Raw genomic sequence first — 14368 nt, 5'->3', positions numbered from 1 at the left:
TTCCATATCGGATTTTTGAGTCAGACGATCTCAGCGGTATGACGATCTGTCACTAACCTCTACATTCAACCATGATTCATCGTTTCTCTAGGACCGACATTCCCTAAAATCTCAGATTTATATTGGTCTCGATCAGATATTCCAGATCGTGCAGATGTTTGTGCTGGGACCACGCCTCATCTTCGGTGTTCGAGAATATCACGCTGGACTCGTAGCCAACCCTGATACGGCAACCGCTATGACTTCACTTGCTTTTCAGGAACGTGTCCATGTGTCAACTAGCAGTAGCGTATAGCGCAGGAGATGCTCGATATGATGGATTTGCGATGGGTGAGTGGTGTGCAGGGAGCGGGAGAATCCGTGTTTATTTATTCCAGGTTTTGTCGTGGTACTTATTCATGTAAGTTACAGAGTAGATAATATTAGGTTATACAAGAGCTTTTGGCGAACTTTGAGTCGAGATCTCTCCCTGATGCTGAGGTTCATGGACTCCATCTCAGTACGCTAGTGCTGTGAAGATCGTACCGGCTGGTAGAAGTCTGTTAGCTCCCGATGCCATTGCTGGAAGGTGGCTGTTTCCAGGACTTCAGAGAAGTACTCGACCACTGAAGTGGTGCCTGTGGACCCTGTCAGCATCCGTTGATCCAAGCTACTTCAGTCTTACGCACTGAGTACCTCTAGCAGATGCTTAGCTCGTTGACCAGGCTGATTTGCCTCCATTGAGCCCAAGTGGATCCAGTGTTGCATTGTCATCAACATTCGAATTGGGATGATGAAGGCGGATATAGAAAAATTAACGAGCACACTAGAGGGTTCGACTCCAAGCTACTTTTCAAGTATCGTTAGAACAAATGGAGGCTTTATAGAAGAGACACTACTGATGGTCTGCCTACACGGTGTTCGTGAGCTGGATTCCCACGTTCAAGACGAGCTCATCATGAAATTTCGGTGACTGAAAGGCTGAAATTCAGTCCCCCAAACTTCATGAGAGCCGTAATTTGCATATACTATGCGATAAGCTGGCATGTATTCTAGATGGGGAATGCTGCAATAGTGTGCACTATAATGAGTTATCGCTCGGATTTGAAAGCAGGGTGTTGATTTCCTATGCAACTACTATTAGGGATTGTTGCGATTGAGCGTGTTAGCTTTTGTTGCGGATATGACTGGCACGAACTAACCCATCGCCGATCACCGATCGCCGTCAGATGGTCAAATCATCGATAACAATCATCTGTGTCAAGCATGATTCAACGATCTCAAGGATGTCATTTTGAATAAAGAGACTTACGGTTCGAGCGTGCACCTCTATTACGAGTGTGTATGGCATCTAGATAAGACGCACTGAGCAGGGAGTAGAAAAGCAAAGCAAGAAGTGAGAATTGGTGCCCCCAGTCAGAAGACACCAAGCGCACCCGATAAAGTATCAGCAAGGCCAACCACGGTGTGCTGACATACGTACTTGATTAGAGTCGCACTACTGTAGCGCTCCACCCATACGACTAAACTCGTAAACAAGCAACCATGGCAGCGCAAATCAGACTGGTCAAGAGCATACCATACGACTGCAAATCGTGCGTCGGATTTGGATTAGGGTCCTTGCAATGATCTGTTGAATCAAGCACGACCGTCAGAGCGGAGCGCCGAATGAGATGCTGACATACCATTTGATTTCGATCCAACTCGCTCTGGGACCAGCAGATGATCACCCAACAGTCTGTGGATCTTCTCGAGTGACTGTCTGCCGACCCATGTTCGAGAGTAGCATGTCTAATAGCAGACAGCTGATAACAAGAGAAATCCATACAAGGAAGAACTGCCCTTTTTATCATCTGTCTGAGCGCAAAGAACGAAGCTACGGTGATCATAGAATTGTGCGTTGGGTCTGTATTCGCGTCCTTGTGATTTGTTGAAGCCCATAGCAAAGTAGCACGTCCATCAGCGTCAATCGTCGAACAAGATCGTGACATACATACACATATTAACATTGGCATCGATCGGAGTGACCTCGAAGTAAGGTATCCGAGTCCAGACAGCTGATAGAGCACGTGAATGTACGGCAACGACATTCGTAAATGTCCTGATGACCGATGATACCATCTGCCGAACAGCTCGCAGCTTCACGATGCTATCCTCTATCTTGACAAAGGAACGGAGAGCGAGGGGAGTGGCAAAGCTTTAGAGTGTCTGAGCTCAGACAGCTAATAGAGGAAAAATCCCATGTGGCAAGGAAGTTTGCCTAGATCATGTGTCTGAGCGCAAAGATCGAAGGAAGGAAGAAGCAGCGGCAGTGATTGGAAAAGCCCAGAAGGCTGACAGTACCATGACTCTGTCGAATAATGTGGACCATGGTGCTAGCAGTCATCTGGAACAAGCGGACGAAGAGCAAGGGGACTAGAAAGTAGAAGTAGGGATAGCGTGTCTGATCTCAGGCAGCTGATACCCCAAGGATTTCATGTTGAAAGAATCTCGCTCGAACGATCAAGGAAAGAGAAGAAGTGACAGTGACAGTGACAGTGATTCGTGCAAGTCCAGATAGCTGACAATGCAAGTTTTCAACCGAGACAATGTGTTATCAGTCATCTGGACCGGACTCAGGTAAATAGGTGACAATGGAAACAACGGACGGAATACGAGGGGAACAATTTGTGGAAACCCATGGATGGCCGTGCACCAGTAACTATTTTCTATCTGGGCTAACCGTATGGACGAAGTGCGAGGGAAAATATGTGGGTCACAGAAAATCAGTACGTATCGAATTCAAATGCCTACCTTGAACGTCGAAATACAATATTTGATCGATTGGTGGGCTGGTCGTCCTTGGGTGGGAGTAAGACTCGATGCAGATCAATACTCGAGCAAGTTCGAAGACCAGGGAAGGAGGCACGCCAGGATTCGGAAACACGTGAATGATAAACGCGAATGGCGGTATTATATATCTCACACAAACGGCAATTCGTCCGATGGCCATGGAAGGGAGCAGATACAAGATAAGTTGAAGAAAGTATTGAGGGACCGATAGTATGTAAGTGAGTACTTACGAGGTCAGAGTCGGCTAGAACTTCCAAGACGGCGGTCACATACAGGCGCACGAGCGGTACTCGCAGGCGGTATCGTCAATGTACAGTTCCTAGAGTGAGGCACTGAATCAGAGTAGTGGAGCAAGAAACAAATCACTTACAATTAGCAAAAAAAAGGCCGTCTCCAACGCGTGCGCCAGATGCAGGATCCCGTATTGGAGCACGCAGATCAGCATGGGTGTTTTATGGAGGGTGATTATCGCAAGAAGTCGTATTACAAGTCCGTTCAGAAGTGTACATCTACGAATGAAATTGAGTTATATATTGGAGTTATGCAGGTGTGCTGTAAAAGGAATATACGTAATACTTACATGGTGTGTATGAATCTACTGCATGGTCGGTAAGAAGTATTGGTATTGCGATGATGGTAGGGATCAGTGGCCAGGATTGGAGAGCGGCGGTTTGATTCTGGATTTGGTGTTGAGGGAGGATAATCATGTTTAAGAAAAACTAGAAGATGGAGGGTGGGGATGAATTAGAAGATGTGAACGTGGACGGGTAGCATTATATATCCGTGCACGAGGGGGTGGTTGGATGATGGTTGGGATCAACGGGGAAAAGAGATTGTGGAACGAGTGCTCAGCGAATTCGGATGACAATGAAATAGAGAGCGATTGTATCGACGGCGGGTCTTTTATGGAGGTGGGCCGTAGTAACCATACAGGTTGAATAAGAAGCAGGGGGTGTTCGACTTTGGAGTATCTTCCACGTGACGTACAAAGTCCAATTCAGGACACAGGAGGATCTTTGCTGGTTCGCACCTCGAATGAATTCTCGGCGACACGACTCAAAGCTTGAACGGAAGTTTGATGAAAGATTTCAGGAAAATTTCGGTTGCAAGACAGTGCTCGGGGATTGCCGGGTATCTTCCTTCCTCTCGAATCGATAGGCCAGACTAAGGGTACCTCTACGACCTACTTCTACTATCTTTCTGGCAATCTACCGACCAGGTGCATAAATTCCGTGTCCCCAATTCCCACATTGAATCAGCAATCTTTTTTTGATTCGCCGGGATACTGGAACGAGTACTGTCTTCCTTCGGAGACTGCAAACAGCGGGTAGCGCTATGATGAGATGTTTCTCCTCCAACTTTAGCCATACGTACGAGGGAAGTAGCAGTGCGACTTTCGTATCCTGCCTATGAAATTGCTAAGCATGATGAAGATCCGACACCAAGTTTGTTGTCCATTTGACGGATCTCACTCCCTGTAACTCACAACCTTTACCGGTTCAATTAAGGACATCAAAAGATTGCTCGACATGAGCCTGTACGATCAGATATCGAGCTTCCTGCATGTTGCCGTGCGAGTCTTTTATCCCATGTGCGATTTCTCTTTCATTGTCAACTTGTAGATGTGACGTCATATATCCAATAGTTATCGTGAAAATGCTGCACCCGCGCGGTGCCTCTCAAACGGACCAAGTTACTACACTACTAGTAACTGGAACCTGGATCTCTTTCATTGCGATCCTCGTTGGGACGGAAGTCCAGTGTATATGGGTCCCAACTATGTTGATGGTTACTAGCACCCAGGTCCGACTGATAGTTTCCTGCAGAGCCACACTGAGCCGACCCCTCAAACAGGCGCTGATCATGTGGAGTCCAGAGCATATCGCTAGTAACAAGCAAGCTGTATTTACTAAAGTTTGGAACGTCACAGCAAATACCGCAGCTGTGGCGCAGCATTTTCCTAGTAAATTACGGATCATGAACCAAGATGTATCTGACGGGCTCGTGATACACCACCATAGCCTCTAATGATTGGAGCGTACGAGGCAACGGATAGCAAGGTCAGCCATATTTACTCCGCCTCAGCTCATTCTGCGTTTCTTGTTTGATTTCTCTGGTGCAATGCCACAGAATGGGACCTTGTTAAGAGCCATCGGTGGGCCGCCTCGTTAAGCCGTTACGCTTCGGGCTCGGCTAGCAAGGCAAAGAGAATGCAAACGCTTCTTGACGATGCAGGTGCGGCAAGAACACATCGAATGTGGTGTTTGTAAACAAGTTGCCGACATCATGAAACATTGTTCGAACTTCTCTGATGTTCACACATTCCATGTGCGTAATAAGTACTGGTTTGCAGATTAAAATCTACTTTGATTCCACCAGGGACTCTCACTTCTTGCTTGATTTCGCACCGCAATACGTGAACAAACTAAAGCCTTGACAAGGAACAAATATTCATCTCCATCGTGCCGAATTTGGTGATACAAGCGCTGAACGGTGGTATATCTAGCACGAACACTATTGTTATATCTCCCACTCACTCTCATCCATCCCTCGAATATGACCATAGTCTCAAATGATCCCAGCTGGTGGCCGATAATCAATGCGAATGTCTTTGCCAGCTATTGTATGGGTTCGTCGCATCAATCGGTGGTGTCTCGATCTAAACTTGACTTACATTTTTGCAGTTGCCGGCAGCGTCATCATGGTATACGATTGGGGTGAGCAGGACATCGTTTGGAAACTACTGATATTCTAATGGTATTTCCAGTACTGACGCTCGGACAAGAGGTAGGTCAGTACTATCGCCAGAGTAGCCAACTCGCTAAGAATGGTGTTATAGATTGAACTGGTCTGGGTGAGTGATAGAGTTCTATATAAGAAGAAAAACAGGAGAATGCAATGAATTCGTGACAGAGGCAACGTTGGTCCCTCATGACTGTGCTGTACCTGGTTGTTCGTACCTCATGTTATACTATGGTGTGGTTGGCAACTTGTGCTGACTCCAAAATGTTCTAGATACGTTATATTGGAATACCATATACTATGTATGTCGAGGCCAACAATTGGCACTGTACTAATAACTCATCTCTGATAATCAGCGTTGATATTTTCCGTATGTCTCGTACACACCGTGTTCGATTCTTCTGACCAGCAGCACACAGCAAGTATGCCATGGGTCTCGCTGACAGAGACAGTGAGTATTCCGCAATCATTTCATTCCCATCCAATGAATACACTCATTTTTAGGAGTGAGTGAGATTTAGACCGTCGAACTTGGCTCAAATATAATGCACAATGACTCAATAGGTGTGAGTTGGAGTGTTTGATTCCTAGGGCGATCACTAATTGGGTGTTTCAGGCGAAATTATGTACTTCACAATAAATGGGACAAGTCTGGTCCTAGGTGCCATGTTGGGTGGTGAGTTATCCAGCTGCAATACCTCGGTGATATTGACTCGACTGCAACATGATGCAAGTCATCATGATTGCTCGGTTATATGCCATGTATCAGAGATCTAGAACAATGCTCATCTTCCTCGTTGTTATCTTCCTGGCTGTCAACATCGCCTGCGGAGTGATCCCGGCAATAGGACTCAGGTATACTACGGGGGGTAAAGCTTTACCTGTTGACTTAGAAGAACACGGCTCATTAGACAAACACCAGAGGACCTGATACTTTCTGGCACATATATGTGCGATTTTGAATCTGTGGAGGACGTCCAGCTCCTGACCTCAATGATTTGGATGCTCAACATTGTTTGGGAGGTCCTCGCACTGTGTCTTTCAGTCTGGATTGCTGTAAAACAGTTCCGTGACCTGCGACGACTCAACCCATCAACAAGATCAACCATCGGAGGCTGTTTCACAGTGCTGATAAAATCTCACGTGCTTTATTTTGCAAGGTGAGCTTTTAATGTGAATGTGGCTATATTTCTCTGCTCAAGTTTCGCATGTGCTAGCTTTGTTTGTGTCTCTTGCCTCCAGCTTGGCACTATTTCTCCGGAGCTCAGGGTGCGCCGACCTATCGCTAACAGCTGCTTCTAACCACTGCTCATCACTTTCGTAGAGTTCAAATTCAATGGAATCCCAGATACTCAATGGTGCTTGTCAAATTCTCTCGATCGTGCAGATGTTTGTGCTGGGACCACGCCTCATCCTTAGCGTTCGAGAATATCACGCAAAACTCGTGGCCGAATCCGATGCAGAAAACTAGCATGACTTCTATTGTCTTCCAGGAGCGTATAAATGTACCGACTAGCAGTACTGTGTAGGGAAATGGTTGTCGAGTATTTTGCATGGAGGAGGATCCGTCGTGGTATTTATTCAAGTCATTGCGTTTCGAAGTATATTTAAGACGAGATTTATGTAGACAAACCTGTTTCTTATTATATCCCTACTGGAAGTCAGTGAACCGCGTGTCCACACTTGCACAGAGTGGCAAATTGAATTATCTGCAACGTCTAACCAACCGAGTCCTTGATGCCGGATACTGAATTACAACGAGAATCGCTGGTAGAAATCTCCCAGACAGCTGATTCTACACGTTTGTGGAGTTCCGCTGTTTGAGCACACGGATGATGCAGAAGTGACTGAAGCATGAAGCCCAGATCGCTGATAACTCATTGCTCAGACGCGTTTTCGCCCATCGGGGCCGCAGAGAATAAAGGGGAATAATCGCGCGGACTCATGGCTGGATCGTAACTAGAAATGAGCATAGCAAGGAGATGAGGTGTACTGAGCGGGGAGTGGCGAATTCGAGAATGGGAGCTTCAATTCAGTTTCTTTTCTGCTATAGATATATTCAGTGCAAAGATAGACACAAGACAAATATTGTACATGTATGATTGATCAAAAGTGTTGGGCACGCTCTAGGAATTGAGGGAATCATGTCCGCTGTAGACACAACGTGAACTTTCATCGATTTCCTTTTTGGTCAGAACCAAGTCAAAATTTTGGCCAGTGTCATTACTTACTTCCGCAAACTGCGGATCATGCACTCATAAACCAGGATGCATCTGGCAGCGCGATACACCGCTATAGCCCAATCATTGGGGCGTACAAGGCAACGGATAGTAAGGTTAGTCATACATACTCCGCTTCTTGTCTGACTTCCCTGGTACAATGTCACAGAATGGGACCTTGCTAAGAGTCACCGGTGGAGCCGTTACGCCTGAGGATCGGCTAGTAAGGCAAAGAGAGTGCAAACGTTTATTGATCATGCTTAGATCTATGTCATCGATGATTGCTATGGAATTCCTCAATCGAGCAAGTGCTGCAAGAACATCTCGACGGTGACGTTGTAAACAAGTTGCCGACATCACGAAACAGTGTTCAAACATTCCGTGACCATCACGGTGTGCTTGATAAGTACTAGTTCGTAAATTCAAATATACTTTAATTCAATTGAGGGCTTCCACTTTTGCTTGACTTTGCACCGCGATACTTACTACAATCAAGGGTCTTGAGGCGGGATCAAATATCCATCTCCATCATACCGATTTTGGCGATAGAAGCACTGAACGGCAGTATATCTAGCATGAACGCCAGATCGTTGTACACCCAACATCCCTCGCTCGCACCCATCCCTCAAATATGACTGTAGTTGTAAATGATCCTAGTTTGTGGCCGATAATCGTTTGGAATATTATCTTCAGCTATTGGACAGGTTCGTCGTATCAGTTAGTGATGTCTCAATCTAACATTGACTTGCGGTTTCACAGTTGCGGCCGGCGTCGTGGTGGTATATGATTGGGGTGAGCAATTAAAAACAGTGTTCGAAAACCATTGATATTCTTATAATACCTCCAGTACTAACACTCGGACAAGAGGTAGGTCAGTATTATAGCCGGAGCAGCCAACTCGCTAAGAATGGTGTTATAGATTGAACTGATCTGGGTGAGTGACAAGAGTCCCGTATCAAAAGACAAACAGGAGGATTCAATGAATTCGCGATAGAGGCAACGCTGGTCCCTCGTGACTGTGCTGTATTTGGTTGTTCGTACCTCATAGCGTGGTTGGCGGTTGTGCTGACTTCAAAATCTTCTAGATACGATATATTGGAATACCATATTCTGTGTATGTGATCGAGATCAATAAATTGGCACTGTTAACAGCTCATTTGTGAAAATTAGTGCCAATGTTCTGCGTATGTCACATATGGCATCACTGCGTTCAATTCTTCTGACTGGCGGCACACAGCAAATATCCCATTGGTCGCACTGTCAGATGCAGTAAGTAGTTCGCAAATATCTCATTCCCATCCAATGAATACACTCATTTGTAGGGGTGGGTGGGATTCTGACCATTGGACTTGGCTTAACATAATGACTCGATGATTCAATAGGTGTGAGTCGGAGTGTTCGATTCTAGTACGCGGGTGATCACTGATTGGGTGTTTCAGGCAACATTACGTACTACGCAAGGAATGGGACAAATGTGGTCTTAACTGCTATGCTGGGCGGTGAGTTATCCAGCTGCAATACCTAAGTGATACTGACTCGATTGCAATATGGTGCAAGTCATCATGATTACTCGGTTATATGCCATGTATCAGGGATCTCGAATCATGCTTATCTTCCTTGTCATAATCTTCCTGGCTGTTTCCATCACCTGCGGAGTGATCACAGCAATAGGACTCGAGCATACTGTAGCAGGTAAGCTTTACTTGTTGGCTTGAAGAACACAGCTCATTGGACAACCACCAGCGGAGCTGATACTCTCTGGCACGTATGTGTGCACTTTTGAATATGAGGGAGATGTCCAGCTTCTGGCCTCAATGATTTGGACACTCAACACTGTCTGGGAGGTCCTCGCACTGTGTCTTTCAATCTGGATTGCCGTGAAGCACTTCCGTGATCTGCGACGACTCGGTTCGTCGATAAGATCGACCATAGACGACTGTTTCAGAGTGCTGATACAATCTCACATACTTTATTTTGCAAGGTGAGTTCGTAATGTGAATATGTTTATCTTTTCCTGCTCAAGTTCCACGTGCTAGCTTTGTTGGTGTCTCTTGCTTCCAGCTTGGTAGTCTATCTCCACAGCTCGCGGTGAGCCGACCTATCGCTGACGTCTGCTTGAAACCATTGCTCATCGGTTCTGTAGAGTTCATATTCTTTGGGAGTTCAGATATTCGTTGGTGCTCTTCAAATTTTATTGAGCGTGCAGATGTTTGTGCTGGGACCACGTCTCATCCTTAGCGTTCGAGAATTTAACGCAAAGCTCGTGGTCGATTCCGATGCAGAAACTAACATGACTTCTATTGTCTTCCAGGAGCGTGTAGATGTACCAACTAGCAGTACTGTATAGGGAAATGCCTGTGAAGTGTTCTGCAGGGAGAAGAAATTTGGTCGAGGATCCATTGTGGTATTTATTTAAGTTATGGTGTTTCGAAGTATATCTATGATGAAGTTTATGTAGACAAACCCATCTTTCATGTTGCATCACTACTGGAACTCAGTGAACCGTCCGCCCACACTTGCACAAGTGACAAGCTGAAATTATGCGGAACGTCTAGCAACTATCCCAATTCTTGATGCCCCATACTAAAATACAACGAGAATCGGTATAAATTGCCTAGCCAGCTAATTCTACACGTATGCAGAGTTTTGCTGTCTGAGCACACAGATGGTGAAGCAGTGACTGTGAAGCATGAAGCCCAGATCACTGATAACTCATCGGTGCTCAGATGCGTTTTCATCGGGGCCACGGAGAATAAGACGGAATGAATCGCGCGGACTCATGGCTCGGCTGTATACCTCTACCGCGAATGAGCATAGCAATGAGATGAGCTGTGCTGAGCGGGGAGTAGAGAATTAGAGAATCGGAGTCGAAAGCATCAAGCGCACCTGTCAAACTATTAATGAGGTATCAATCACGATATTCTGTAATTGTATGCGTGCATACATTGATTGGGGTTCGCGCCATTGTAATTTCCCGCTCATGCGACTGCAAATTGTGCGTCGGATTTGCGTCCTTGCAACCATCTGCTAGAGCTTGTCCTGCTATGTACGAATGTCAGAGCGAAGTACCGATCGAGATACATACCTATGTCCACCATCTGGACCAAACGAAGAGAAAGACAGGGGAATGGAAAGTAACGTGTCTGAGCTCAGATAGCTGATAGTATAGGGGTTCCACAGCACAATGGCTCTCGCCTTCTCCTGAAGTAGCGTCTGTTTGAACACAAAGGAGAAATAGGTGACGTGAGCAGGCAAGAATACTGTAATTAATAATAGGTCATCACGAGTACGATGCAGCAACCCCTGACCAGGCCTGAAGAGCGGTAATTCTGAATTTGGTGGTCAGAGAGGGCAATCGTGGTTCTGGATGCAGCAGTGAATATGAAGGTGGTGCACGGGGAAGATGGGGATGTATTCGAGGATATTTTGCAGGAACGTTAGAGCATACCATGATATCTCACGTGGGCCGTCGCAACGACCAACAAGGAAAACCACTTATGTATGACTGGTGATATAGATATGCGGAACGAATCGACACAGGATGATCATGATTCGCAGGATAAGGACTATGATTAATGATTCCAGGTATCGATGGAGACGAGAGGTGTTTCGATGACCGGGAGTTATCTTTTATGGAGCAAGGCTTGGATACGAAGCCCGGGTGTTCGATTATAGCTGGACATGTGGTGGACAAAGTCCAGCTCGGATACAGGGATGATCAGATAGGCTAGATACGGCTTTGATTAGCAATTTGGATGTTTTTTCAAATGTCAAAGATGATACTGATATCGAGGCATGCGTTGGTTGACCACCGGATTACACGCACTTTATGGTACAAATTCCGAAATAAGCGTTCGATATCACAAATTTGAAGGGAGGGCAGGCAGACGTACTTTTCGAGAGGATTTGTCAAATGTACCGGGAATTCGATCCCCGATTTTGCTACCGTTTTTGCGGCTGACTTCTATTTGATTTATTTGAAATTAATCTAGATCGAGTGGATTCTCAGCGACGCGATACAACACAGTTTGGCTTTGAACTTACATGGTTGGTTTAAGGCGTGCCTCAGAAGCCATTGGAGTCTCTGAATGGACTCGTCTCTGATGGCCCTTCTCCAAGTTGTCTACTACCTTCGGTGGCGTTCGTGAGTCGAGGCATTCCTGTTAAATGACCGAGGGTAATGGATAAGAGCAGAACCGGTCAGATGCGTGCCAACCCTATATCACATCTAGGCGGCAGAGAAGTGGTGAAGAATCGTACGTGAAGCTTTGGAGAATGGAAGTGGGCACGATATCGCTGATTGACATCTGTTCAAGCATGAATGAACGACATCGAGCATGACGGTTTAAAGTGGGACTTACGGAGTGAGTATGTCCCTCTGTCCCAACGAATGCGCGTGGCAAGGAGGTGAAAAGTATTGAGTGGGGAGCAGAGAAGAGAGCCGGGGCTTCAAGTCGGAAGGCGTCAAGCGCAGCTAGAAAAGTATCAGTAAGGCGCCGACCACGATGTTTTGCCATACGTACTTTGATCAGATCGTAATGGCTCTATCATGTGTCTGAGCAAAGCAAAAGAAGAAGCGACAGGGAGTGGTGAAATCCTGGATGGCCGATAACGCGTCAGATCAGCGAGAACGCCTGTCCACCATCATCGGCACCATCCATCTGGGCTGCAGAGGAGTCCCGAATCGTGCGCGAAGGGTGGAAGCAATGACGATGTCCTAAAGACTACTAATCAACTAATTGAGCGTCGTCGACAGTCCGAGTCATATCGTTGATAACATCGTCTGTTCAAGCATGATTCAACGATATGGAATATGATGAATTTTAAAAGCTTATAGCTCGAGTATTGAACTCTATCACTGATGTGCGTGAAGGAGATGTAATGTGCTGAACGGGAGTAGAACACACCTGACAAAGTATCAGTCGAGCACCAGCCGTCTGGGCACAGAACCTGAGGAGAAGCGACAGTGAAAGCACAGATGGCCGGTAGCACATCTGTCCTGCTCTCATGCTGTCCTCTTGTGCAAGGGCCGGGCATGTGGAACGCGATACGAAGGTTTCGTAGACCAGGAAAGTGAAAGCATCGTGTCCGAACTCAGATAGCTGATGGTCCGAGAATTACATCTTCTCTGAGCATCGTCTATCTGAACACAAAGAACGAATAAAGGGAAGCGACGGTGATTACATCGTGTTTGTATCATAGAGAAAGTAGCACGTCTGTCAGCATGAGGCATCGAACGAGATTACGATATGACAACTATTGACACCATCGTCATTGACCACTGGTACCGAGTAACATGTAGAAGCTCGGAGAGCTGGGAACATAACGGTCGCGCCCATTCGTCTGGACCAGTCGGTGGACTCGGACGAATGGAGTACAAGGGGGAAGTTCTGTTGTCGAAAACAAGGATTCGCGGAAGCCCAGATGGTTGATAAAGCAATGGTTCTGCTTCGTGGAGATCTCCACTCCTTTATCATCCATCTGGGCTATCTGTATGGGTGAACTACGAAGGGAAAATAAGTGGCTTGCAGGGAGTCAGAGTATATCCTAGACGAAAGTTCGTAGAAATGCTTACCTCGAGCGTTGAAATACGTGGTTAATTGATAGATAGGCCGATCGTTCTTGGGTGGGGTCGGGATAAGGTCTAGATCTGGAAGCAGATCAATAATTAAGCGAGTCTGGTGATAAGGGAAGGAGAGGAATGTTCAGGACTGGGGAACTGAACGATAAGCACAGCGGCACTACAAATACATATTTGCGCTTATCCTTGCGCGCAGGGAGCTTTAAGTAATAATCAATACGTCGACTTCCCCAGAAAATGCAAAGAATGGACGCACATACGTGGCTCCGAGTCCGATGGCGATGGGAGGGCCCCATGTATGTGGTAAAGTGAAAGGAGGATTGAAGGCCGAGAGTATGTGAGTACATACGATATGTGAAAGTGTGACGGGTGCTACATACGCTTGAGGACGGCGGACGCATGAGCGCTGCTGCATCGACGTTCAGCCTAGCACTTAAGAGTAGTGGAACAGGGTAAGCAACTTACAGCTGGCCAAAACTAGATGCTCTAAACAAGTCGTCTCTAACACCATCGCTATTTTTTGGGAGGTATTTAGAACGCGCAAATCAGTGTGGGTGCATATGGGCGGACATTGATCGCTATCAGATCGGAAATATCGCAAAGTCTTACGAGAAGACGCCTAGGAATGTCGAATAGAAAGAACTATGGCTAAAGGCACGTATGTGAGTGGTGTTTAATACTTACACATATGTGGATTTGAATGTGATGCCGGGTCCGTGCGAAGACGAGCTGAGAGGATTAGCTGGATGAGTGGTATCATAAGGTTGACGACGAGGGAACATTAGAGATCATTCTAGATGGGGAGGGCAATCGTGTTCTAAAATGAGTACAAGGTGCAGGGCGGGGATGAATTGAAAGATGTGAACGTACATTGCGTGATGTATCCGTGGAAGGGCCAGTTAACTGTTAGACGCGACGAAAGAGGTTTTGGTGCGAGTGAAAAGAGTCGGAGTATCTTCGTGGCGTATAGTACTTGCAATAGACCAAATGGACAGTAGAATATTGTCCTTGAGCC

At 46.3% G+C, this 14368-nt stretch overlaps 2 protein-coding genes across 2 annotated transcripts; one reads left to right on the top strand and one right to left on the bottom strand.

The window, feature by feature from the left end:
• Positions 1–427: 427 nt before the first annotated feature.
• BJ212DRAFT_1297399 (uncharacterized protein) lies at positions 428–2971 on the bottom strand (the record flags this gene model as incomplete). Its single annotated transcript, XM_041332588.1, has 10 exons — positions 428–475; positions 526–626; positions 669–825; positions 1292–1330; positions 1459–1502; positions 1559–1609; positions 1665–1741; positions 1973–2139; positions 2318–2394; positions 2773–2971. The coding sequence occupies 10 exons, from the start codon at positions 2969–2971 to the stop codon at positions 428–430; spliced, it is 960 nt and encodes a 319-aa protein (XP_041195985.1).
• A 7687-nt stretch (positions 2972–10658) lies between these two features.
• Positions 10659–11313, top strand: BJ212DRAFT_1336298 (uncharacterized protein; the record flags this gene model as incomplete). The annotated part of the gene is made up of 1 exon (XM_041334940.1): positions 10659–11313. A coding segment is annotated over exon 1 (257 nt), but the record flags the coding sequence as incomplete, so codon positions are not given.
• Between the last annotated feature and the right edge of the window lie 3055 nt (positions 11314–14368).

The sequence above is a fragment of the Suillus subaureus genome (genome assembly GCF_016647635.1).
Source record: "Suillus subaureus strain MN1 chromosome Unknown BJ212scaffold_7, whole genome shotgun sequence".
Taxonomy (NCBI): Eukaryota; Fungi; Basidiomycota; class Agaricomycetes; order Boletales; family Suillaceae; genus Suillus; species Suillus subaureus.
Note: the sequence above shows the minus strand (reverse complement) of the source record. Positions and strands in the feature narration are given on the sequence as shown.